Source organism: Carlito syrichta, unplaced genomic scaffold (genome assembly GCF_000164805.1).
Source record: "Carlito syrichta isolate Samal-C Ts95f unplaced genomic scaffold, Tarsius_syrichta-2.0.1 Scaffold309472, whole genome shotgun sequence".
NCBI classification, from domain to species: Eukaryota; Metazoa; Chordata; class Mammalia; order Primates; family Tarsiidae; genus Carlito; species Carlito syrichta.
Window position 1 is genome coordinate 607916 of NW_007253568.1, and position 25227 is coordinate 633142.

Sequence of the window (25227 nt, forward strand, 5' to 3'; positions counted from 1 at the left end):
GTACCTTTTAAAATATATATTTAAACTATTTTTGGTATATTTTTGGAAAAAGTTTCCCTGGAATTATGGGTGCTTTATAACATTTACAACATTTCTTCTGTAGTGGTTTTTCCTAAATTTCTTATTAATGTACTTTTTAAACCAGTATAAGAAATGTTTATGTAATATCTCTTCCATAAACCTATATCCTGTATATAAAGGATCCATATAAAGTTCTCATTTATCTCAGATTCACCTAGAAAGACTGATTTCTTCAGCAGAACTTCCATACTTTATTAAAGAAAGAAAACAAAGCAAAGCAAAGCAAAAAATAAAAAGGCTTAAGAAGAACAGTATACCCAGAATGCTTACCTTAGATGCAGGAAATTGAAAACCGCATTTGTGTGCAACAAAAAGCAACATGTAAAAAGCAGCACATCAGGAACATTTACTTTTCTGTAGCTTGTGCTGTTCAGTTGTTTAAAATTTCTTTGTTTTGTTCTGTATTTAATTTCTTTTTCTCTCTCTTTTTATTTTTGAGTTGGAGTTTCACTCTGTCACCCAGGCTGGAGTGCAGTGGCACACTCACAGTCATAGCAGCCTCGACCTACTGGGCTCGGGTGATCTGCCTCAGCCTTCCAAGTAGCTGGAACTACAGGCATGCACCACCAAGCCAGGCTAATTTTTTTTTTTTTTTTTTTATTGTAGAGATGAGGTCTTGAACTTGTGGGCTCGGGCAATCCTCTCACCTCAGCCTCCCAAAGTGCTGGAATTATCAGCGTGAGCCACCGCACCTGGCTGTATTTAATTTCTAAACTGCTTTAAATCATTTTAAAAAGTTACAGAGAACATGTATCATAAATGAAATGGGCATTCCTGATTAAGGATATTTTGTCAATTTTGTCATTCTACACCAATAATTGTACAAATCAGAATTCAGTTACTAAAATTTGGAAGCCGTCTACTGTGAAATAAAAGGTTTTGACCACCATTGATAGTAAATTTCTGAGTCTTTTAACCTAAGTGCATCAAATTACAATGAAAGATACTCTAAAAGTTATAGGAAACAAGTTTCTCACATTTTTATGTATGTGAGCCTTTATCATTCTTCACCAATAATTGTACAAATCAGAATTCAGTTACCAAAATTTGGAAGCCGTCTACTGTGAAATAAAAGGTTTTGACCACCATTGATAGTAAATTTCTGAGTCTTTTAACCTAAGTGCATCAAATTACAATGAAAGATACTCTAAAAGTTATAGGAAACAAGTTTCTCATATTTTTATGTATGTGAGCCTTTCCTAAAAGATGTGAACTAATTAAAGTTAGAAACTAAGATTGTATAACATGAAAAGTTGAATTATACTGTGTTTTCAGGTATAAAAGTTTGGAAATTTTAAAATTAACTCTTTTGACTAAACATATTAGTCTAGCAATTTTAAAACACTTTAAATGCCACCAAGGGAAATAATAGTATTCTTAAAACTAGCATATTTCAGATGATGTTTTAGAAAATAATTGTCCTATTTTCAGGCAAATACAAGCAGAAAAGAAAGCTGCATGAGCCAAGAAGGTGTGAAAGACACAAAGACTTTATAAATGTATGAAGTCCAGAAAGGCTGAAAAAAAATTGGAATTGCTGAAGGAAACCAAAAAAAGTTACATCAATAATACAATTTAATAGGGCATATGAGGTAAGAGACATGTTTTTAAAATATTTTCTATACAAAACAAAGCATGCTCCAAACAAACACAAAATATTTATCATATAAAAGTACAATAACTGACAGCCTACCTATTTGTTAAACTTAGAAAAAGTACTAACTTACTTCATAACTCTAAAAGAAAAATCATGTTACATTTTTGTTACTCAAGCTAACTTACCTTCAAGTTATAAAAGCTATAAAATTTTGGCTTAAAAAATGTCATTTTATGATTATTCCAATTTATTTTGCTATGCCATGACAAAAACAAAGTGTCTGAAATATTTTTGAGTATTTAAATGAAATGTTTGTAACATACGCTTATTTTAATAATTTTTACATCAAAAACAGGCCAACATATATATTAAATACCCTCTTAGTACAAACAGCAAATACTAATGACAAAACCTCATAAAACTTAATATCTCTCAATTCACATACAGTACAATAATCAATCTGACTAGGCTAGTGATATTTTAAAAACATGGTCAGTTACTCTCTCCTGGCATAAATGAATATGCTAACAGTCTCATCAACTGAGTAGCAGTTTCATTATTTCATATTTTTGTCTATATTCCTTGTCTCCAGGTTGGAATAGCCCTAAGGAGAAAAAGAGAAAAGCAATTATAAATATATAGGAAATATAAAAACCTATCTGATTAAATGTTAGCTTTAAAAAATGCATGCAGATTTGCTTTATCAACTTTTTATTATAAAATATAACATACACATAGAAATTACATAAAATATAAACAGGCAGATATTAAGTTATTATTATGTAAACACCCATTTTTAACTCTTTTTTTTTTTTTTTACCTATGTGGGATATGTAGAAGTGGCCCAGAGCCTGTCGGTCCTATCTTTTTGGTTCGTTCTTCCCAACCTTTGGTAGGTTTGTAAAGCCTAGAGGGGTCCCTATTAACATTATTTTCAACCTGTAATCAGAAGTAAAATAGTGCCAGTTAATTTATACAAATTAAGTCTATACTAAGTAAGATCCTTAGTAAAACAAAGTAGTTTTTTCAAACAGTTGATACTAGCTAACTGGTCATAAAATTGTTAATTACCTCTTTAGTAAATTCCTAACTGGGCTCATATAAAATAAAATTTGGACTACATCAATCTATTTATAAAATGTTATCTGGTTTATTGTTTCTAGTTCTATTATTTTATTCTATTTCTTTTTTTTCTATTTCGATTATGAAAAAACTGTAATAAATACAGCTAAGTATAATAGTGATATAGTGAGACAATAAATTTAGAATAAGTAACTACAAGTAAGTACTCTGCTTTATCCGCGAGGGTCACAAACATCTTTAGTTCTGAGTGTTAACAGTGAGATTAAGCAGTGTTCACAGCTGCCACAGATCTAAAAGAGAGGTTCATATAGAAAGAATGAAAACTGATGAATAGGAAGAGAGAGAAATAATACAAGATAAAATGAAAAGGTGCTTGAAATGCAAAATGGTAGAATTCAAACAGTCGCTGCTTACATTGTATTGAGCTATGCTTTCTAGTCTGCAAATAAGTATGAAATTTAAGGTGATGCTATAAAAAGAAAACAGATTTGATGTCAGTATCCTTATAAATGAAGGAATTAGGATAATAACAATAAAAATAATCTCAGCACAGAGTACCTTTTCTTTTAATTTTGCCAGTCTTCTTTGTTTTTCTGCCTTTTCATCTTCTTTTGCCTGTCTATCTAGAATTTTCAGTTCAAGTTTATGTAAATCCTAAAAAAAAAAAAGAAAAATTAGGAAAGTAAAATTAACTAGAATTTGTTTCAAAACTTAGTTGTTTGCAAGTAAAATTAACTATCAATACTCAACAAAGGCTAAGAGTTTTCTTTCTCTGAATATAAACGCATGCACATCCTTTCTGTATCACTTTTTTTTTTTAGGTATGTCTTATTTTACTTTAAAGTTCAAAGTAAACCTCCTTTTCTTCTAACTTTGCTTCTAGTTAAGCTCATTTTCACTCATACTGTAGATATGCCTGGTTTTAGATCTCTCTTATTATCTTAGATTTTCTGTTTTCTTTTTCTAAGTCTTTATTATGTGACCTGCTTTTCTTTTTGGGGAGTGAGGAGGCATGGGATCTTTTGTTATTTAGGAAGATTTTTATAAACTAAAAGAAAGAACTAAAATTTCTACTACCAGTATATTTCTATTATTTTTCTTTGTAACTCCCTTATTTGGCTTTATGAATGTTGCTGCTACATATGTATTTTGACATTCATAACAATTCGTAACAGTCATATCCATTTGCAATCTTTTTCTTTATAAAGTCCTTCCAAGTCTTGTTTAGTATTTTTCCATTTTGTCTTTATTAGAATTTTTCCTGTATATATTTGTTTAAAATCACCTATAATCTGATCACCCAGCAATAACCTTTAAATATACATTGAATAGCTACAATGCACCAGACCCTAGAGTGCAGGGATGAACAAAAAACACAACACCTCTGCCCTCATAGAGTCTACCTTGTGATGGGGAGATAACCAAATACAGATCACATATGGGGCAAAGGTGATCTGGCAGGGAAGACTTTTGGCAGGGAAAATAAAACATTGAGCCTGTGGCTACCTTTCTAGTCTCATCATCTGCTGGTTCCAATCTCCCCCTTGATGACCTAAGAATATCGACATGATTACAGTTTCCCTACAAACCACACTGGACTCCTCCAAGCGGCTATTCATGCTCTTCCGTCTGCTAGGAAGGATCTCACCTTTCCTCCTCTTTCAATACTCGAGTATTACCTTCTCTCTGACACTCACAGCTGTGGTGTTATTCCTTGTATATCTGTCTCCTAAAGTCCTCTGTTCATACCCCAGTCACCACACTGCATTATATATATTACTGCATTATACCGAAAACTACTTACATATATCTTTCCCATTAGACTATAACCCACTAGAAATTAGGGAGCATGACTTACTCATTTTGGTATACTAATTCTATGCACAGGTTCAACATATGCACAGCACTCAATTTTTGCTGAATGGAATCTGGAAGTATTACCTCTATGTGTATGTAGCATTAATTTTTATTTAGGAAATTGATTTACTCACTCTTTCTTGAAACCTGGAAATTTCATCAGCAGCAGTTTTCCTTTTTTCTGCTTTTTCTGCCTTTTCCCTTATCTCCTTTTCAAGCCTCAAAAATTCTTCCTGTTCTTTCTTTTGCTGGGTATAACTTTCTAGTAGTAATTTTAGTTTAAACTGGCGTTGGCGCTCTTTATGCTGCTTTTTCTCTTTCTCTTCCTCTTCTTTTAACTGGGAAGCATATTTCATTGACATTTCTATACTTTTCTGTTTTTTCCAAGCTTCGACTGCCAATTTCTGTTTCTTTCTTTGTTCCTCCTTTTGCTTTTGATTATCTTCTTGTTTATTATGAAAAAACATAGGTACATTATCTGCCTTTTCCTTTAGCTTGAAAATTTCCTCCTTTTTTTGCAGCTTTTTAGTTTTCCAATTCTGAATTGACTAAATGATTTAAAACAGATAGCAAGAGAAAAAGGTTTTTTAATAACCAAAAGTATTTTAAATACAACTTCAATTCTATCTTTCTAGAAAGAATATTGTTTGCTGGACACTCAGATTTTTCAGTTTTGTTTTGTTTTGAACCAATGCACTTTTTTTCCATTTCAAATACTGTTACCTTTTGAAACTCTGAACAATGGGTTATGCTTCTGGCCTTCCTCTTCCCCTGTTAGTCCCCGGGCTCACACAGATTACAACTCATGAAGTATTCTCCTCCTCTCCACCTGCTTTTTTTTGCTTTCCCCGGGCACTGTCCCTTTTCTCTAATCATCTCACTTCTGCTTCCAGATTCTCTCTCTAGGCTAAGAATATTTTCTGGGTGATCTTTCTCTGTTCAAATATCAGAAAAGGAGTTAAAAGTGGGTTGGTTAAGAACATGGGCTCCAAAGTCAGACTATTTGGGACCAAATCCTGGCTTTGCCAAATACTAGGTATGACCCTGGATGAATCACTAAACTTCCTTGTCCTCATTTGGCTCATCTATAAAATGGAAAGTAGTGTTAGTATTCTTGCACAGGGTTGTTGTGAAGATTAAATGAGTTGGTACCTGGCACACAGTGCTTCATTAGTACACTAAAAAAAAGCAACAAAAAACCATAAAGTAGCTTAATAATACTATATATGGGTATATAAAGATGATTTAAAATTCTAGTAACCTTCTCTATGCCATTTAGGACATATTCACTGAATTACTTTCCTCCCAAGTCAGGAAATCATTTCTTCATCTTTCCTTATGGTGTGTCACTTATTCATTCAATTAATTCTTGTGATATATGTATATACTATATATAAAGTAATGTGATAGGAATGATAGATAATTAAAACAATACCAAATGCCAACTAGTACAGTGCTACTCAAAGTACCAGTCCACAAATATAACAGGAATTTGTGTCAGAATGTAAATCAATCCACTGCTTCCTTTAATGAAAAAGTTTTCTATGTAAAAAAGTCAACTGAACTAAACTATGCTTACTTGGTAGTTGACTCTGATAAAAATAACCTTATTTCATTGCAGACCAGTAAGCACTGTGTGTCAGGCACTAATATTCCAGTTTGCAAACTAATATTACAGCCCATGGACCAAGTCTGAGCAGCACTGTTCTAGGTGAGATTTGGGCATGCCCTTGCACATCATAGAAAGGTATACAAAGGGTAAAAACAAAGTGTTAGTGAAATTCCAAGGGGAACTACTTATGTTTGGGTGGCAAGAGGGAGGCAACATCTGATCTGGACAGATCTGATAAGCTGGAAGAGGAAGGGAAAAGAAAATAAGATAAGCAAGGCCATTCAAGAAAGAAGATCTAGGGCATATTTGAAAGTGGTATCTTCATTTATGCAAAACACAGGATATATTAAAAGAAGTGGGAGATAAAAATGGTAAATGTTCTACTCAACATCTTAAACTCAGTAGATTTAAAACTAAAATCTTATATTTTCCCCTGAACTTCCCTCTCTTCCTCCAACATGTACAATGTGAGTAAATTTTCCCCTTCTACCTCACCTTTATGTGAAATCAATCACCCAAAGCAGGAAGCAGAGTGGTTGGGCAGGAAGCAGAGTGGTTGGGAACAAGGAGAGTAAGTTAGAATCTGGGTGGTTTACTTGTATTATCAGAAGCACTATGTCTGTTCCTTTTCCCTAGAGTGGTGGCTCTCATACTTTAGCTTGTAACAGAATAACCTAGATTTCTAGAGGACTTGTTAAAGCACAGATTGCTGGGCTCTACCCCCCATTAGGTCTGGGATTGGGGCTGGCTGAGTTCTAACAAGGTCCCAAGTGATGTTGATTTTGCTGGTCTAGGGACTTCTCTGTAAACTCCATGTTTTCAATATACTGGGGTGGGGTGTGTGTTGGGGGGGAAGCTCACATAATTCTTAATGCCTTGTTATTCTGAGTCTTTAAAAATGGCATATAATTCAAAAATTTTTCTTAAGCCCAAAAAGTCAATCTCCCTAACATTCAACTTATTTTAGAGAAGAACAAAGACAACAACAATAAAAATCAGCTACTTTCTTAAAACTTTAGAATAAACATGGAATCAATATTTATTTAATGTTCCTTAGGTATGTCATTTTCCTTTCGAGTTAAACCCAAGCAAGTTAAAGTTCATCGTAGCTGAAGTAGGACTCAGACCTAGTATCTAAACCCATGGTTCTCAACCAGTGGCAACTTTTGCCCCCTTAGTGGACATTTGGCAATGTCTGGAGACACTGTTGCTAATCACAATTGAGGTATTATGAGCATCTAGTGTCTGGAGACCAGAGATACTTTTTTTTTTTTTTGAGTTGGAGTCTCACTCTGTCGCCTAGACTGGAGTGCAGAGGCCATTCCCGGCGGCCACCGCAGCCTCGACCTGCTGGGCTCCGGCGATCCTTCCGCCTCAGCCTTCCAAGTAGCCGGAATTATAGGCATGCGCTACCACGCCTGGCTGATTTTTTGATTTATTGTAGAGATGAGGTCTCGCTGCCCAGGTGGGTCTCGAACCCGCAGGCTCAGGCAGTCCACTCACCTCAGCCTCCCAAAGGCACGGGATTACAGGCTGAGCCTCCGAGCCCGGCTCAAGAGATACTTCTAATGGATTGCTGGAGCCCAGCACTTCGAGGCTGCGGTGGCCGAGAGCGGCCACTGCACTCCAGTCTGGGCGATAGAGTGAGACTCCAACTCAAAAAAAACACAACCCTATAAATGCACAGAACAGCATCCCACAACAAAGAATGATCTAGCCCCAAATGTCAGTAGTGCCAGGTTGAGAAATCTTGATCTAAACAAAAGCCAGAATATTTTTTGTTAAAATGGACCTTTTAAGGTATTTGCTATGATAGAGGGTTCCCCTGCCTACCCCGCCTGGAGTAGCCAAAGTTTTGAGTCTCAAAAACAGCAATGAAGTTGAAATTCAAAAATTTCCAAGGAGCTTAATAGTCAAAGTTTTTTTCGTTGTTGTTTTTGTTTTTTTAGTGCCTCTTGATTTTCTATTTAATTATGTGGCCTTTGTTGGTAAGATGACTTTTTCCAAACTCTAAGTGGATGTCAATAACCTACACTTCTGGGAAGTGGACACAGGATTTTGCCCACAATCAGAAGTTTTCTGGTCCACTATGCTATTTGTTGGTAGAAGTGTTTTCTGGTCCATTGTGTTATTTGGTAGAAGTGTTTGGCCTTGAGGAGTCCAACTGTAGTTCTATTAGTAGGATAAAATTACTTAATTTTTCAATGCCTCAGTTTAATTTTCTATAAGATGGGGGAAAAAACTATAAGCATACTTCATGAGATTGTTGTAAAGTTAACGACAGATGTTAAGAGTTTAGTACAGTACTCAGAACATAGAAACATGCAAAAAATAATAGCCATTAAAATTATTATTACCTCTTTTTTTCTTTCTTCTAAAGCCAGAAATTTTTGATACCATTTCTCATGCTGTTGAACTTCATCTTGTGTTCTTCCAGGAAGGTGTTCTAGAACTTCTCCCATAAAAGTTGGCTTCCCTTTATGTTTGTTTCTCACCTTTAAAAAGTTCTGGTGATCACAATCATCCCAGCCTCCCTGTCGCCCTCCTGTTTGCTGAAGGAATTTTTCAAAATCTAGTACTTCTTCTGGAAGGGTACTTGGTGTTATTTTGTCTACAGGAACTTTGCTTGAGATTGCTTTAAAAGCTTTCTCTGTTTCTGAATTACCCAAAGCCCATGTGTCAATTTTTCTTGATATGGCACTCAATTCATTATTAGTTGTTTTTTCTTCTTTAATAAGCTCTTCATATCTAAAATTTTAAAAATAAAGTTTGAAAACAAGATACAATCCATATTAGCCCTTCATTTTTCTTCAAATTTAACTATTACTCTTTATATCATCTTCTCTACTTAACATTATTAAAATTTGTCAATCTAAGCCTTAAAATAATTTTCTCAGTGATAAAAACAATCTTTCAAATTCTAATTTGAAGGATTGTATATAGATTCTTATTTGATAGATCTGTATTTTATGGGATCTAAATTTATTTTAAATATTTACTTTGAAAGTGAATTAAAATTTACTTTAAATATAAAAAACCATCTAAACCCTAAAATAAGAGAGGTATTATATGGCTTTTGTGTAAGATTCATATTAAATACATAAAAATAAATGTTTTGTATACAACCTAGTGCAGAGTCATTACAAAATAAAGGTCAATAATTTTATATTAAAATTAATTTAAAACATACATCAACCTCTGCTCTTCTTTAAAAGTGTTAATTGCATTTTCAATTTCTTCCATCATTTCTCTGAGCTTTTCAACAACTGTAAAACAATGGAAAATTATTTTAAGTTATATTTCAGTATAGCTAAGAGTTGAATATTTTTTTAAAAGTGGAAAGTTTCCCTAATTTAAATCATTTCTTAGGCTAAGGAATAAGAAAACTGTGCTCACAAGTAAACTGTTATTATTAAAATATTTTCTGGGCTGGGCTTGGTGGCTCAGCCTGTAATCCTAGCACTTTGGGAAGCCAAGATGAGTGGATTGCCTGAGCTCATGGGTTCAAGACCAGCCCAGGCAACTTAGCGAGACCTCGTCTCTATGATAAGTAAAAAATTAGCTGTGCATGGTAGCGTGTGCCTGTAGTTCCGGCTACTTGGAAGGCTGAGGTGGAAGGATAGCCAGAGCCCAGCGGGTCGACACTGTGGTAGCCGTGAGCATGCCATTGCATTCCAGCCTGGGCAATGGAATGAGACTTCAACTCAAAAAAAAAAAAAAAAAAAAATTCTGACGACAGATTTCTTTCCTATGCATTCATATTGTTAATATTTGGTATTATTTTCTACAAAAAAATGTTTCATATTAAGCATACTGTTTTGTGACTTGCAGTTTTTTGTGTAACAAAATGTGGTAAGAGCAATGTTATGGTTAACTTTCTATACATATATATCTGCATGCACTACCTCATTCTTTTTATGGTTACATATGGTATTTCACTGTATAAATCTACCCTAATTCCTGTAATAAATTCTCCAATTGATGAACCTTTAAATATGCACAATGCTATAATAAATAACCCTGCACATATAACTCAGCATGCTCAAATAAATATTTTTAGACAATAATTAACAAAACTTGAAATGCTAAATGAGAAAGTATTCCCACTTTTCAAATTGCTACCTTGTCAAATTGTCCTTCAAAGAGACTCTACCAACTTACATTTCTTGAGGGTCCCCTTCCCATGTACTCTTCACCATTTCCAAAATGAGAGGCAAACATTTATCACCACTAATATAATCGACATTTTGTAGTCTTTATAACTCTGAACTTTTGAAAAATGAATGTGTTTTGTATTTCTTTTGCTATAATGTGTGTATTTTATAATCTTTGCCCATTTTTTTCTATTAGGTTATTCACCTTTGTAAATCTATAGGCACTCTTTATATAGTATGGATACTCTCTATATTATCTTTTAACATTACATAAATATAGCTAATATGTACTCTCCTAATTTATCTTTCAACTTTGCTTATGGGTTTAAGTGTTTTTTGTTTGTTTGTTTGTTTTTGAGTTGGAGTCTCACTCTGTCACCCAGACTGGAGTGCAGTGGCCGCTCCCGGCCACCGCAGCCTCACCTGCTGGGTTCCGGCAATCCTTCCCCCTCAGCCTTCCCAGTAGCCGGAATTACAGGCATGCGCTACCACGCCCAGCTGATTTTTTTATTTATTTATTGTAGAGATGAGGTCTCACTGCCCAGGCGGGTCTCGAACCCGTGGGCTCAGGCAATCTACTCACCTCAGCCTCCCAAAGGCGTGGGATTACAGGCTGAGCCACCGAGCCCGGCTAAGTGTTTTTTTAAGTAGTCAAATATGTCTAATTTCTTCCATATCATTTCTGATATTTATCATTCCTATAAAATATAATATTATTATTAAAACATTATTAAAATAATATTATAAAAATTAACTCGTTCTCTTCTAGTATTTTCATTGCTTTATTAACTTTATAAATAACAAAGTACTTAGTATAGGCATTGCAGAAGTGCTTTATATACATTGTTTCACTTTATCTCCCCCAACGACCCTATGAGATGGGTTCTGTGATTATCTCCATTTTAGAGCTGAGGAAATGAAAGCTCTGAGAGATCAAGTAACTTGCCTAAAATTACATAACTAACAAGTGAAAGATCAAGGGTTTCACCCAACATCTGTCTGATTTCTAAGTCCATACATCTTAAGCTCTTTATTTGATTGCTTTGCTCCTTCAGGAATGAATGTTGCGAGGATAGAATTTTTTTTTTTCCAAAAACTTTCCAAACCAGTTAAGCCATTCCTTATGTATTGGAAATGCCCCTGAAATGCAATTATTTCAAAAACCAAATGATGAGAAAAACACTGGGCTAGGAATCAGGAAATCAGTCTTTCCCCCCTCTTAATTAGCTGAATTTGAACCTTTCTGTTAACATATTCCACATCCTATAAATACACAAGTATCTCTTCTGACTATCTTATAATTTAAGGATTTGATATCACTTTAAAGGTAAAAACAAAACAAACAAAAAAACACATAAGTGCCAAATATTACAGTTCTCCAAAGTATCTTTATTAAGCTCTAACCAATAAAGTAGGGTTTAGCTCCATTAATACCAAATAGGAAATACTACCATGTAAGAAACACTATACCATTTAAATTTACTTACAATCAGGTGTAGGCTTCACATCTTTTAACTGATGCTGAAGTTTCTTTACATTGTTATGTATTTTGGCCAACTGTTGCTGGATTTTTGCTCCTGTAAGGAAGAAGTATGTACCTTAAAATAATTATGTGACAAATGTGGTTACAATTTAGGATTCTATGCTTAAGACTGATCACAAACACTTAGTAAAAGTTAGCAAAGAACAAATAAAAAACAAAAGATAGTTACTTATGTCAGAACAACGTAAATCCATTAAGTACCCTTGCTCTAAATAAAGCATCTCTCAATTTCCTCCAAAACGTAAAAGCACAGAGGGTTAAATCTTACTATAACCTGTGCTGAGGAAATGTGTTCTTCTTTCTCTGTCGGGACTGAGTTTTGGACATTGTTTTAAATGTATGAATTAGCCATTCATCTTAGTCTGTTTTGTTCTTTATCAGTATTTCTCTTCTTTTTAATTTGTTATAATTTATGGAATAGTACTTAATTATAACTCTATTGTGGGAATATTAAAACTGTCTAACCAGGGCAACCCCTTCGGGTCCCCTCTCACTATGGGAATTTTTCTGTCCTCTCAATAAATCATGCTTTAAAAAACAAAACAAAACTGTCTAATTAGTTAATTCTATGAATACTGACAAACTTACAATTGAGAATTAATTTCATGTAACCACATCCTCTAAGAAAGGGACAGATGGTACCCATTATCAGTCACCATTCTGAGAAGACCTGAGGTACAATTCAGTGATATCTATGCCACAGATTGCCAAGCTCAACCACAGGACCTGTCTGAAGTAAAATGTTAGGCCCATAATAAAAGGCTGAAAATGTCTTTGAGGGTCTCAAAGTCTTTATCAGCAGCAGAAAGACTGGCTGCTGCTTTGATATTTTTTCTAAGGTAATAATCTTAATTTAATACTTATTTAAATTATTAGGCTAATGTCATAAATATTCACATTCACATAACAGCAATATCATTATCATCTTTGGGTACTGTATGCACTCTCCTTTTCCTTTTTTTTTTGTACCTTTTCTGCACAAAGCTTCTGTCCAAAAGTTCTTAAAAGCAATTCTTTTTAAAAAAAAAAAAGTTTACTGCTAATATCCAAATATCCAGTGTTACTATCCAAAATAAGCCTCTAAATATGTACATGTACTTTTGCATGTTCTGTGGTTTTTTTTAAATTAAGATTCAAGAGGGCCATAAAAGCAGAGACTTTATTCAATTTATCTTGTAGGATCTTACTATTAGAACTTTGGGTCAAGAAATTTATCTAATAAAATTATGTAATTAGGAAAGTTTTTTTTGTTGTTTTATTTTTGCCTTCATTACAGGGCAAGTGGTCTTTTCATTTTATTTATTCATTTGGAACTGATACTCTGTATATAGAAAAAACATTTAGTTACAATATGACATTAATTCAAGCTAAAAAGCATGATATTTGAGGAAAGGAATAGGTATTTACTAACTTTTTTTTTGAGTTGGGGTCACACTCTGTTGCCCAGGCTGGAGTGCAGTGGTATCTCACAGCTCACTGCAACCTTGACCTCCTGGGCCCAGGCAATCCTTCTGCCTCAGCGTCCTGATCAGCTGACACTATAGACATGTACTAGCACACTCAGTTCATTTTAATTTTTTTTTTTTTTTGGTAGAGATAAGGTCTCACTATGTTGCCCAGGTTGGTCTTGAACTCCCGGTCTCAAGCAATCCTCCTGTCTTGGCCTCCCAAAGTACTGGAATTACAGGTGTGGCCCACCATCCCTAGCCAGTATTTACTACTTCTGAGCTATAATACATATGAAGGGGAAACTTCTTTATAGTAAGTATCTTTATACTAAGAAGATGCATTATTTTCTTTCCTAGATGAGACAAACATAAAGTATCACTTAAAAAAGGAAAAAAAACTCACCTCTTATCAACAAGGGTGCCTGAATGAAGCATATTTGTACACCTAACCCTTAACTGTACCCCACAATATCATAATAAAAAATATTGTTTATATATATAAAAAAAGGAAAAGAACTGTAGAACAAAGGGAAATAAGGTAAAAATAAAGCAGCCTTAGTAAAGGGAAAATCGAGCGACCTAAAATTGCACAAAATGGGATACTCAATAGCATGACCAAGAGATTGAACATCAGCCTCCAACTGTCTGCAAAGGAACTGAGAGAAATTAAGAAATATTAAATCAGCAATGTCTATATTTCTCTGCGAATCAAAAAGAAGAGAAAACTGGAAATTTGGTGTTTATATTAGATCCTGTTATTATTTCAACAGAAGACAGAGAATGATTCTTTCTACTATCTGACAAAGGATAACTTTTCAAAACAATGCAATCTTTAAAAAAAAAAAAAAGTAATCTTATATGCTGGAAGAAAAATTCATCAGGAATTTATTTTAATTGGTGATAAGAGAGTATCATAATCTCTACACACTAAGTCTTAATATATATTATAAAGTTTAGTTGACAACCATAATTTTTCCTTTAAGCAATGCTAAGTCACTTTTTCTATTATAGCATAAGGATTTTACAACATACAGAATCTAACTCTACAATGAAACAAGGTATTCTCAAAGAATTCTCTAAGGCTAACATTTAGTGCACTGTTAAAATGCTTAATATTCATAACAAACAACAGAACATAATCACTGTATAATATACAAGGCACTTTGTTATATATTATCTCATCAGATGCACAAGACAGCTCTCCTGACATAGAAATAATAGGTTTTCGCATCGAATAAGAAAACTCAGGTTTATGCAATTATATGACTTGAACACTATAAAGTGTTATAAAGTTATATAAATAACTACTAAGTATAGGTTTGAAACTGTTGATGCTTACTGAGTCCAGAGCTCAGTCAACAATGGCAGGGTGATGAGCTAAGATCAGATAGGCCAGGAATTAATCTGCTTTTATCTTATAAAATTGTAATAACATTTACTGTTTTGTCAACCAAAAAAGCCAAAATTCTCTCCTTCCTGTTAAACTGAAAGACATATACATAGAAAACAAGCCAGTCTGTGTGATGACTTAATAGTGACCTAAAAGAATAAATACATGTCCCTAAACGACAAACTTATTACCAACTAAAATATTTTGATAGAGAATATAACACGGTCAATGCATAAACACACAACACAGGGCAAAACTACAACTTTATATCATTCAACAGTTTTTAGTTCACCATAAACTCAACTTACTTTCCGTTTTCCTGCTGTTAATCAATTTATTTTCCAATTCTTCCAGCATACTATGCTCAATTCGGAAGTCACTTTTTTGGTTGTAGAAATGGCTGCGTTTATCTTTTTCTATGTTGACAACTCTTTAGGAAAAGAAACAAATGGCATAAATATGATTTAAATATATTTTTTAGTTTAAAATATGAAGACACTCATAATAATCAGTATTTATATTTGGATTAGTTCATGTAAGGAGTAAAAATATAATTACTTAGATTAATAAGGTTAAGGAGTCAAAACAATAGTCAAAATAATAGTTAGAAAAGAGTTCAGTTCAACTAAAGCCGACTGTAATTTGAACTGTTATTTAAATTACAAAATATTAACTTAAGAAAATGTGGATATATACTTGCTTTGAAATACATAAGCCCTTGGCTATGAATTCCAACTCAATCCCACTGGGCCTGAAATGGTCATCTTTTTTTAACAGTAGATACTGTTAACTTTGTAACCTTAGACAACATGTTTAATTTCTTTGAGTGAGAACGTTCTCATCATTAAAATGTGAATAACATCTATACACTACCCAGTAGGGCTGTTGAGACAATACATGTGAGGGCTGTTGAGACAATACATGTGAGGATCTTTGGACAGTACAAGTGTACTATAGAAATCCAAGTTATTAATATTATGAATAAAATAAAATTTGAAGAGGCAAACAATCTACAAACATAGGAAACTGAGCATAGTTAAGGGATATTGTCTACTTTTACTTCAAAGTTTCTCTCATCTCATCTTTGCTACTTGGATTTAGTACATCTACCAGGAAGGAGTTATAATTACTAGTTTGAACCCTCAGGCAAAACAAAACAAAACAAAATACTATCAAGGAACTTTTGTGGTTAAGCAAAGAAATTAATTTTCTCCATGCTTGTTTTCTTTCTCCCAGAAGATGGAAATTCTCATGAATATTTCTCTACTAATCTTGAATTTAATGAACCATTGACTTTATTTCACACAACCTGACAGATGATTGTCTAAGGCAAATTTTCATAATCCTTTTCACTTTGCCACATAGAGAAAAAGTTAATATTTATAAGGTGCAATGGGGTAAACAGATGAGACTGCCCCATGTCATTGCGAGCTGCCCTAAAGACAAAAGGGATTATATCTTAATACATGTGTTTAGGAAGCTTATATTGTTTGAGAAAGGAGGCAAGGGTAGAATAGAATTGTCCAACAGATTTTAGTACACATGGAAATTCTAATGATTGAGGGTGGCTACAGAAGTCCTGTGTTGAGGACTGGGAAGCCTATCTAGGATCCAGTTGGGGCTGGGGAAAATTACTATGATCAAAAAGAAATGGCTGCCGTGGACACAGGATGTGCTATAATAGTAAGTTATGTGTTGCTATTTCTGAATTAGAAATATTAACCAATGAAGACATTCAAAATGTACTAATGAAGACAAACTGCCAAACATGAAAAGACGCTCAACCTCACCAAGAGAAATGCAAATTAAATACCACAGTAACACTGTAAACCTATCAGACTGGCAAAAAAATCACAAATAATATATTTAAATAATATATTATATTCATAAAACTTTGAGGAAACAGATTTTCATTCATTGTTGGTAAAACTGTAAAATGCCTATGGAGGAAAATTTAGCAATATTATCACATTTGCAACTTCATATATCTTTGACTCAGCATTTTCTTCTGGGAATTTATCCTGACTATGCACTTACAAATGTGCAAAATAATGTGGACTTATGGGAATACTGCAATTAATTGCAGCACTGTTTGTTATAACAAAAGACTATATATAGTCTAAGTGTCCATCAATATGGGGAAAGTTAAATAAATCATATTACATTCACATACTAGAATGCTACTGCATTCTATGTACTGACAGGGCAAGATCCCCAAGATAACTCTTTTTTTTTTTTTTTTACGGTTTAAAGAGAAGTTTATTTTAGAGAGGAAACACATTCAAAGGAGAACATGGGTGTCTCAAAAAGAACAACACACACTTGACTTTAACAAGGAGGCTTATATAATGTCTACAATGATAATTAAGCAAACTACAGCATGGAGGGCTGTATGTACTTGATCACAAGTTTTGATTACTACCTTTCAACCATTTAAGGTCCCTCAGTCCTTCTAAATAATGAAAGTTACTGTCTATCTAGATTTGGGTTTTTCTTAGAACATCATGCCTTGATGTTTTGGGTAATCCCCTATAGTTTCTGTGATTAACTGCACTAGTGATAACTCTTTTTATAGCAAAGTTTTTGCATGAAGATATTAGATATAATCCAAAAGTAGAGAATGGTAAATTGATCTTCCTAGTATAATATGCCCCTCATATTCTCCGATTCAATACTTTTACCTCTTATTTCATCTATTCATCTATCCTTTCTTTGCTTAAGTATTTTAAAGTAAATCCACTACATTATGCAATTTTATCCAAACATACTTCTGTATGTATCTCTAGAGATTATGGCCATTATTGCCATTATTGTGTCTGACCAGGAAAAAAAAAAGAAAAAGACTCAACAATTCCTTCTTATCAAAAAAGAAAAAAAGGAGAGTGGCTGCAGTGTGTACAGTATGCTACCACTTATATAAAAAGGAAAAATCTGAATATGTATTTCTATTTCCTTATAAACACATACAATATCTGTGGAAGGATACATATGAAACTAACACTAGTATTCATCTGGGAGGGGAACTGGATGGTTGCAGTCAAGGTGAAAGTGAGATATTCCACTGGGTATCCTTTGGTACCTTTTGATTTTTGAGCCATGTGAATATATTCCCTATTCTAAAAATAAAACCAAATGATATTAAAAATGTATTTTTTCTTTGTGTCCAATGAGAATTGCTGGATAGAAACATTCTTCCAATAGCTTTTCTAATACTTTTTCAATGAGTTTTCCCAATGCCTTATAACAGATAAAGAAAGCCTGTCAGAACTGTATGACAAATATATTGGTTTGCTACATCTACAGACATCAACCATTTGATGGACATTACCCTCTCTAAAAAGAAGCATAAACCAGAATCTCTAACCTAGAGTCTAACTTTATCTAAAGTAATACATTCTGGAATATTTAAAAAATGCCTTTTCTCAAATTCCGGATATTAAAGATATAATTAATAGCAATTTCAAGTATACATTATTATTAACTATAGTCATTATGCTATACATCAGGTCTCTAGAACTTATCCTTTGTATAACTTGTACCCTTTGACCAACAGATTCCCATTATCCACACCTACATCCTAATCATCCCAAGATTCCTGGTAACCATCCATCTACTCTCTGTTTCTGAGTTCAGCTTTTCTCAGATTCCATTAAACAAGATCATACGGTGTTTGTCTTTCTGTGCCTGGCTTATTTCACTCAGCATAATGGAAATGCTAAGAGAGTTGATCTTAAGTATCCTACACACACACACACACACACACACACACACACACACACACACACAACTATGTGAGGTGATGGAAATGTTAATTTTTAGCTTGACTGTAGTAATAATTTTACAATGTATACATATATCCAAATATCACATTGTATGTGTGTGACATATACAATATATACGACTTTAAATATATACCATTCAAATATTACAATCTTAAATAAATATAATATTTGTCAAGTATACCTCATTAAAGCTGGGGGAAAGACACAAATATTATATACATGCAGTGAGAATTTACTCTCCAAAAGCTACAATGTGGAATAACTTTTCAGAATTTAAACAGTGCATTTTTTAATTGGTAGAATTTCTAAACACAGAACTGCCACTTATTCTAGTCAAGAGATCATTTCTTACAATAGGTTCCTCTTCTCTTGAGTTATTTGGCAAATTGATTCTGTGTAAGTTCAAAGCACAGATTCGTAAAGTGTTTGAAAGCACTGTTTTCATAAAGCCCTCAAATGTAGGGTGCCTTGAGTTCTAATATTTTTTTTTTTTTGAGTCAAAGTCCCACTCTGTCACCCAGGCTACAGTACAGTGGCACAACCAATGGTTCACTGCAGCCTCAACCTGCGGGACTCAGGTAACCCTTCTGCCCCAGCCTTCCAAGTAGCTGGGACTATAGGCATACGTCACCATGTCCAGATAATTTTTAAAAATTATTGTAGAGACAAAGTTTTGCCATGTTACCTGGGCTGGTCTTAAAATCCTGGGCTCAGGCAATCCTCTTAGCCTCCCAAAGTGCTGGGATCTTAGGCATGAGCCACTGTGTCCAGCCATTGAGTTCTAAGTTTTAAAAACAATTCCTCATATTTATCATATCATGGTGCTGCTGCTAACACTGAACATTCAGTAAATACCACTCGTTGCTTAAATAAAAAAAAAATTCAGAGATACTAACAATTTTAAATAAATGGAAAGTTCTCTATTAGCCTCTATTATGTGCAGAATTGATCTGAGAGGGGCAGAAACCAAGGGAGGAAGATCAATTAAAAGGTCATTTCAAAAAAGCAAAAACTCAGGAGTACAAACTTTTCATTAAAACTATCCGTTGCTTTCCTTAGTGATAGCCCACCCATATACTTAAGCAGGCTTACCGAAGAACAGCACTGATTAGTAAGAAGAACAATGGCTTTCTGTGTGGCTGAAGCCAGCCTAAAAGAGTCCCTAAATCAACCATTTATTAACCATGTAACCTATGGAAAAATATTTATCCTCTCTGATCCTCAACATTCTCATTCATATAATAGGAAGAATAGCAATCTGAATACATAATGTTAATCATTTATAAGGCATTTTCATCTGTATATTTTAAAAAAACTCACTCAAAAATATTTATCAAGTGCTTAATATAGTTGTGAAGTGAAAATATACTCTACCAGTTATTTGCTATACAAAAATCTAAAGAAACCACTGTTTTCCTTAAAATACGTGGATTAAAAATGTTAAAAATAATTTAAAAATAACTCTAATTACAATGAATTTTATATTAAATAGCCTATTAGCATTTGTTCATTTCATACCTCCCACCCTTCTCTTATTATATTTGATAGGCTAGTGACTAGAATTTTGTAACTTAATGTGGGATTAGTAGAATTAATTACATATCATCCATTACAAAATGGCTAGTAATGTTATTTGAAGTTCATATTCTTATACTTACTGATTTTTAAATTTTTCTGCTGTGCGTATGAATTCCGCCTTCTTAGTCCTACTAACTTTCTGCTTCCAGTTTTGAAGCTGAAAAGAACGAATTCCACCTGAAGTACTAAAACAGCCATCATTCTGTATAGAGAATAACAACAACAACAAAAACTTATTATGAAAAATAGTAAGAGATGATGAGGCATTTTTTTCTCAGAGAGATAAAATGTCAATAGTGGAGTTTCTAGGAAGATAGTTTTAGGGTCAGTCTTATTGAATTTTTTTCTGAAATTTAAAACATTTTATTAATGAAAATAATGCTAAAAATGTATTAACACAAGGGAGAAAACATTTGCAAACCGCTAAAAATGTATTAACACAAGGGAGAAAACATTTGCAAACCACATCTCAGATACTAGGTTAGTATCCATGATTTGTGAAACATACTCAGTAACAAAATGATTGGTAGCTGTTTCAACGAGAGTTCAAATCAATATATACATGAACAATAATAAAATATGCAAAACCCACAGAGCCTAATAAGATGCAAATACACACTTAAAATAATGAGAATATTAAATGGAAAAGAACAGTTGTCATAGAAGCTGAATACTATGATTACACTTTTGGAGAAGCCTCTGTGTGTCGGTGAATATGTGCGTGAGCCCCTCACCTACAGAAAGTCATCCAGAGAATGGACACCAGTCTATAGACAAAATACTCTTTGGGTCAGGGGTATGAGTCAGGCCAGTGAGATGCAAGGTAACTTCAATTTATTAATGTACTTTTGTATATTTGAAATTTTATATTCAGGAAAAACCGCTTTGATAAATAGTGCTAACAGAAAATACTGTGAACAGATTGACAAAAGGTAGTCTTTATCTCAAAAAAGGATTTGCTGTATTTAATTTTTTGGTGAAAGAAGTAAATTAAAAATGAATTAACTGTGTGTGTGTGTGTGTGTGTGTGTGTGTGTGTGTGTGTGTGTCTCCTCTAGCTCTATCACCGCAAATACACACAAATGCAGCTTTATCTTTAACTCAGATACGGGCTGGAATCAATCTCAGTTTTATATATCCCAGTATATAATGTATACAGGGAGACAGTAACCATTAGGTGAATAATTCCAGAAAACTCTGGCTGATACCTTAAGAGCCAAGCTCCAACCTCCATCCCTCTCTTCCTCTTGCTTAGCACCAGGTCTGAGACCTGTAATGCTGCAATCCTATCTCTAGCCACGAGAGGGCATCACAGCTATCGCCATATTTTTTGTTTTTTAATGAAAGGGAGTACACTGGAAAGAATAATAAATGTCATAAAATGATTTGCTCACTATGATACCAGTACTGTTTGGAAAATTTACATGTATTTTACAGTATTTCCATTTTCTGCTGACCCCAAGTCTACATTACATTCTGTGATTTCTCTCTTCCCTCATCAGTGTAGGTTGAGGTATCCACACTATGGGGGGGCCCTCCTCGAGAGCAGGGCATTCACCCTCCATTACCCCACACCTGTACAGGCTTTACAGACCTTCTCCCTTTCCTTCTCAGTCATCCCCTCGTTAGGACTCTATTGACACAGCTGCCTAGACCTCACTCCAGCATCCCCATCATCTCTCGGTCACCTCCCACCTGCCCTGCACTGCCCTCATGACTTCTGGTAACAGGCAAGGTGCACTAGATTAAAAATACATTTTGTGGAAGAAGAAATATCCACTTTAAAATGTTAAATTGAGTAAGAAATGTCAAATGTCCAGGGGCTATTTGCAAATTCATCTAATCCACTCAGTCGGTCATTGAAGAAGTATATTGAACACTGCGAATGTGACACCGGCTACATTATACACTAGGGAAACAATGATGGGCCACAATAATATGACCCCACCCTCAAAGTTTAGTGAGGGAAATCAGAGTTAAAGAGAAAAGAATAAACAAGTAATAACACAAACAAAACCCCCACCAAGTGCATTAAGTGCTTCATGGAAACAGTGCTGAGATGGAGAAAACGGGGCAAAGGTTCACTCTTTCAGTTAGAATGGCCATAGAAGGTCTATTTGAGGAGATGACTTTAAGGAAGAATGGAACCAGACATGACGGGAGCAGTAGGGAAGGGTGTTTCAGGCAGAGGGTCCAGCAAAAGTCCTAGGGCAGGAAAAACTTTGCCTAGTTCAAGCAGAGCAAGTGCACTTGAGACACGAAATTAGTAAGGGTTTGTAAGAGTTAGTGAAGGTGGGGAGCTTGGAAAGAGATGAAAATAGAGAGCTAGCAGCCTGCCAGGTCACAGACATTTCAGGTCGCTTAGGAGGTCTGGATTTTAAAGAAGGGTTTTGAGCAAGGGATTTCATGATACATTTAATTCTTTTTTTTTTTTTTTGAGTTGGAGTCTTACTCTGTGCCCAGGCTGGTGAGCTGCGACATGCTCATGACCACCCCAAAGTAGACCTGCCGGGTCCGGCAATCCTTCCGCCTCAGCCTTCCAAGTAGCCAGAACCACAGGCACGTGCTACTGTGCCCAGCTAATTTTTGATTTATTGTAGAGACCTGGTCTCGCCAAGTTGCCCAGGCTGGTCTCGAATACGTGGACTCAAGCAATCCACCCTCCTCGGCCTCCCAAAATGCTGGGATTACAGGCTGAGCCACCAAGCCCGGCCACATTTCATTCTTTAAGAAAACTTATCTGGCTATTCTTGGGAGAATAAAATAGTGGGAAGTGGGGGGTGTGAGATGAGGCAAGACCGAAAGGAGGAGGATCAGTGAAGTAGCTGGTACAGCAATACGGGTAAGGAATGATAATATTCAGGACTATTGAGGGGATGGAAGTTAAAGAAAATATATTCTGGAGCTATAACCAAGAGGAATTGCTGAACAACAAGAATGCGATGTGGGAGATGAGAAAAAAGGAAAAAAGGTTTTAAATGTCTAGGGACAAGCAAGAATAAAGTAATATATCTAGAAAATATTTTTCAAGTTGGGATATAAGTCACATACCATAAAATGTATCTGTTTAAAGTATACAAATTCAGTGGTTTTGAGTATATTCACAAGTATGCAACCATCACCCCTATCTAGTTCCAGAATTTTCATTACACCAAAAAGAAGCCCCATACCTTTAGCAGTCACTCACCATTCCCCCACCCTCCTAGCAACCATTAATCTACTTTCTGATTCTACAAACTTGTCTATTCTGCAGAATTTATATAAATGTGATCACACAATATGTATCCTTTTCTGTCTGGCTTCTTTCACTCAGCATGTTTTCAAGATTCATCCATGTTGTATCATGAATCTGTATTTCACTCCTCATGGCTGAATAATTGTTCATTATATGAATTCACCACTTTTTGTTTACTAATTCACCAGTAATTAGCTGATGGACAACTGGGGTGTTTCCACTATTTGGTCAATATAAATAATGCTATTATGAATATTTGTGTACAAGGTTTAATGTGAATATATGTTTTCAATTATCTTGAGTATATACCCAGCAGCAGAATTTCTGGATCATAAGGAAATTTTTACTTCCCCATTTAAAAAATTGCTCTTTTTTGGTTAAGTTGGAAGCATCTTTTATATGTATATCTGGATATAAGTCCCTTATTAGGTATATGATTTACAAATGTTTCCCCCATCTTCTGAATTATCATTTCACTTTCTTGATAATATCTTTGAAGTACAAAAGTTTTTAACTTTTTGAGGAACTATCAAACTTTTCCACAGTGGCTGAACCATTTTACATTCCTACCAGCAATGTGCAGGGGTTCCAATTTCTCCAACCTTTGTCAACACTTGTTATTGTCTGTCTTTTGTATTATAGCCATCCTTAATGGGCGTGAAGTGATATCTTACAGTGGTTTTGATTATTCCAAAATGACTAATGATGTTAGCATCTTTATATGTGCTTATTGGCCACTTCTTTTAAGGAATGTCTACTTAAATCCTCACCAATTTTAAAAGTATATATATCTTTTTATTGTTGAATTGTAAGGATTACTAACATATGTTAAACAATTTTTACGGGGAGGGGTAAAATAAAATAAAATAAAAATGGAGTCAGATAAAATAAAAATGGAGTCATTCACGCTAAGTGCCCCATAACCAAACTGAAACTCTAAGGAAATAGGTAGATTCCTCAAACAGATCAGTTTTTCCTGAAAGCAAGAGTCATTGCAATCAAGAAAGGTCCAGTCAACCTGAGTCAGTATAATAAGGAAGCCCTTTCTGCTTTAACCCTTAAGAAAATTAACCTGAAATAAGGTGACGCTAACTAATCTCCTTTTTCCTTTCTTTCTCCTCTGCCCCCTCTTCTTCTTCTTCTTCTTCTTTTTTAAGAGATGGGGTTGCCCTATGTTGCCCAGGTTGAACTCCAACTCCTGGGTTCAGGCGATTCTCCTACCTTAGTCTCCTGATAGATGAGGCTACAGGCACACTGTGGTGACCAGCTCTGATTTTTCTAGTTTTTTTGTTTCTATCTCACAAAACTCACTGTTCTGTCACACCCTGGGGAGTTCTTATTTTATTTTATAGCATGGGATCCTGCCCCGATGCATGAATCACAAATAAAAGCCAATTCGATCTTTAAATTGTTTGCTATCACTTTTTTTTAACATATATTTTATTGATTGAATGATTGATTGATTCAGGGTCTCACCCTGTCACCCAAGCTGGAGTGCAGTGCATGATCACGTCTCACTGCAGCCTCGACCTCCTGAGCACAGGCAATTCTTCCACCTCAGCTTCCTGTGTAATGGGAACTACAGGCACATGCCAGCAGGCTCAGCTAATTTCTTAATTTTTTGTAGAGACAAGGTCTCACTATGTTGCCCAAGCTGGTCTCGAACTCCTGGGCTCATGCAGTCCTCCCACCTTGGCCTCCCAAAATGGTGGGATTACAGGTATGAGCCACTGTGCCTGACCTTTAACATATATTTGAGATATTAAACTTTTATCAATGTATATTTGAAAGTACTTTCTCCCATTCTTTGACTTATCTTTTTACTTTCTTAATAATGTTCTTTTAAGCACAAAAGTTGTAATTTTGA

The 25227-nt window shown here is 34.6% G+C and overlaps 1 protein-coding gene across 1 annotated transcript; it reads right to left on the reverse strand.

Moving 5' to 3' along the window:
• Window positions 1-1553: 1553 nt before the first annotated feature.
• Window positions 1554-21743, reverse strand: CCDC112 (coiled-coil domain containing 112). Its single transcript, XM_008067299.1, has 10 exons — window positions 21720-21743; window positions 20206-20327; window positions 15074-15195; window positions 11872-11961; window positions 9421-9496; window positions 8588-8978; window positions 4753-5166; window positions 3320-3415; window positions 2499-2617; window positions 1554-2282 (listed from the first exon to the last, which is right to left on the reverse strand). Exons 1-10 carry the CDS (start codon window positions 21741-21743, stop codon window positions 2252-2254), a joined length of 1485 nt encoding a protein of 494 aa, XP_008065490.1. The 3' UTR covers window positions 1554-2251.
• Window positions 21744-25227: the final 3484 nt, after the last annotated feature.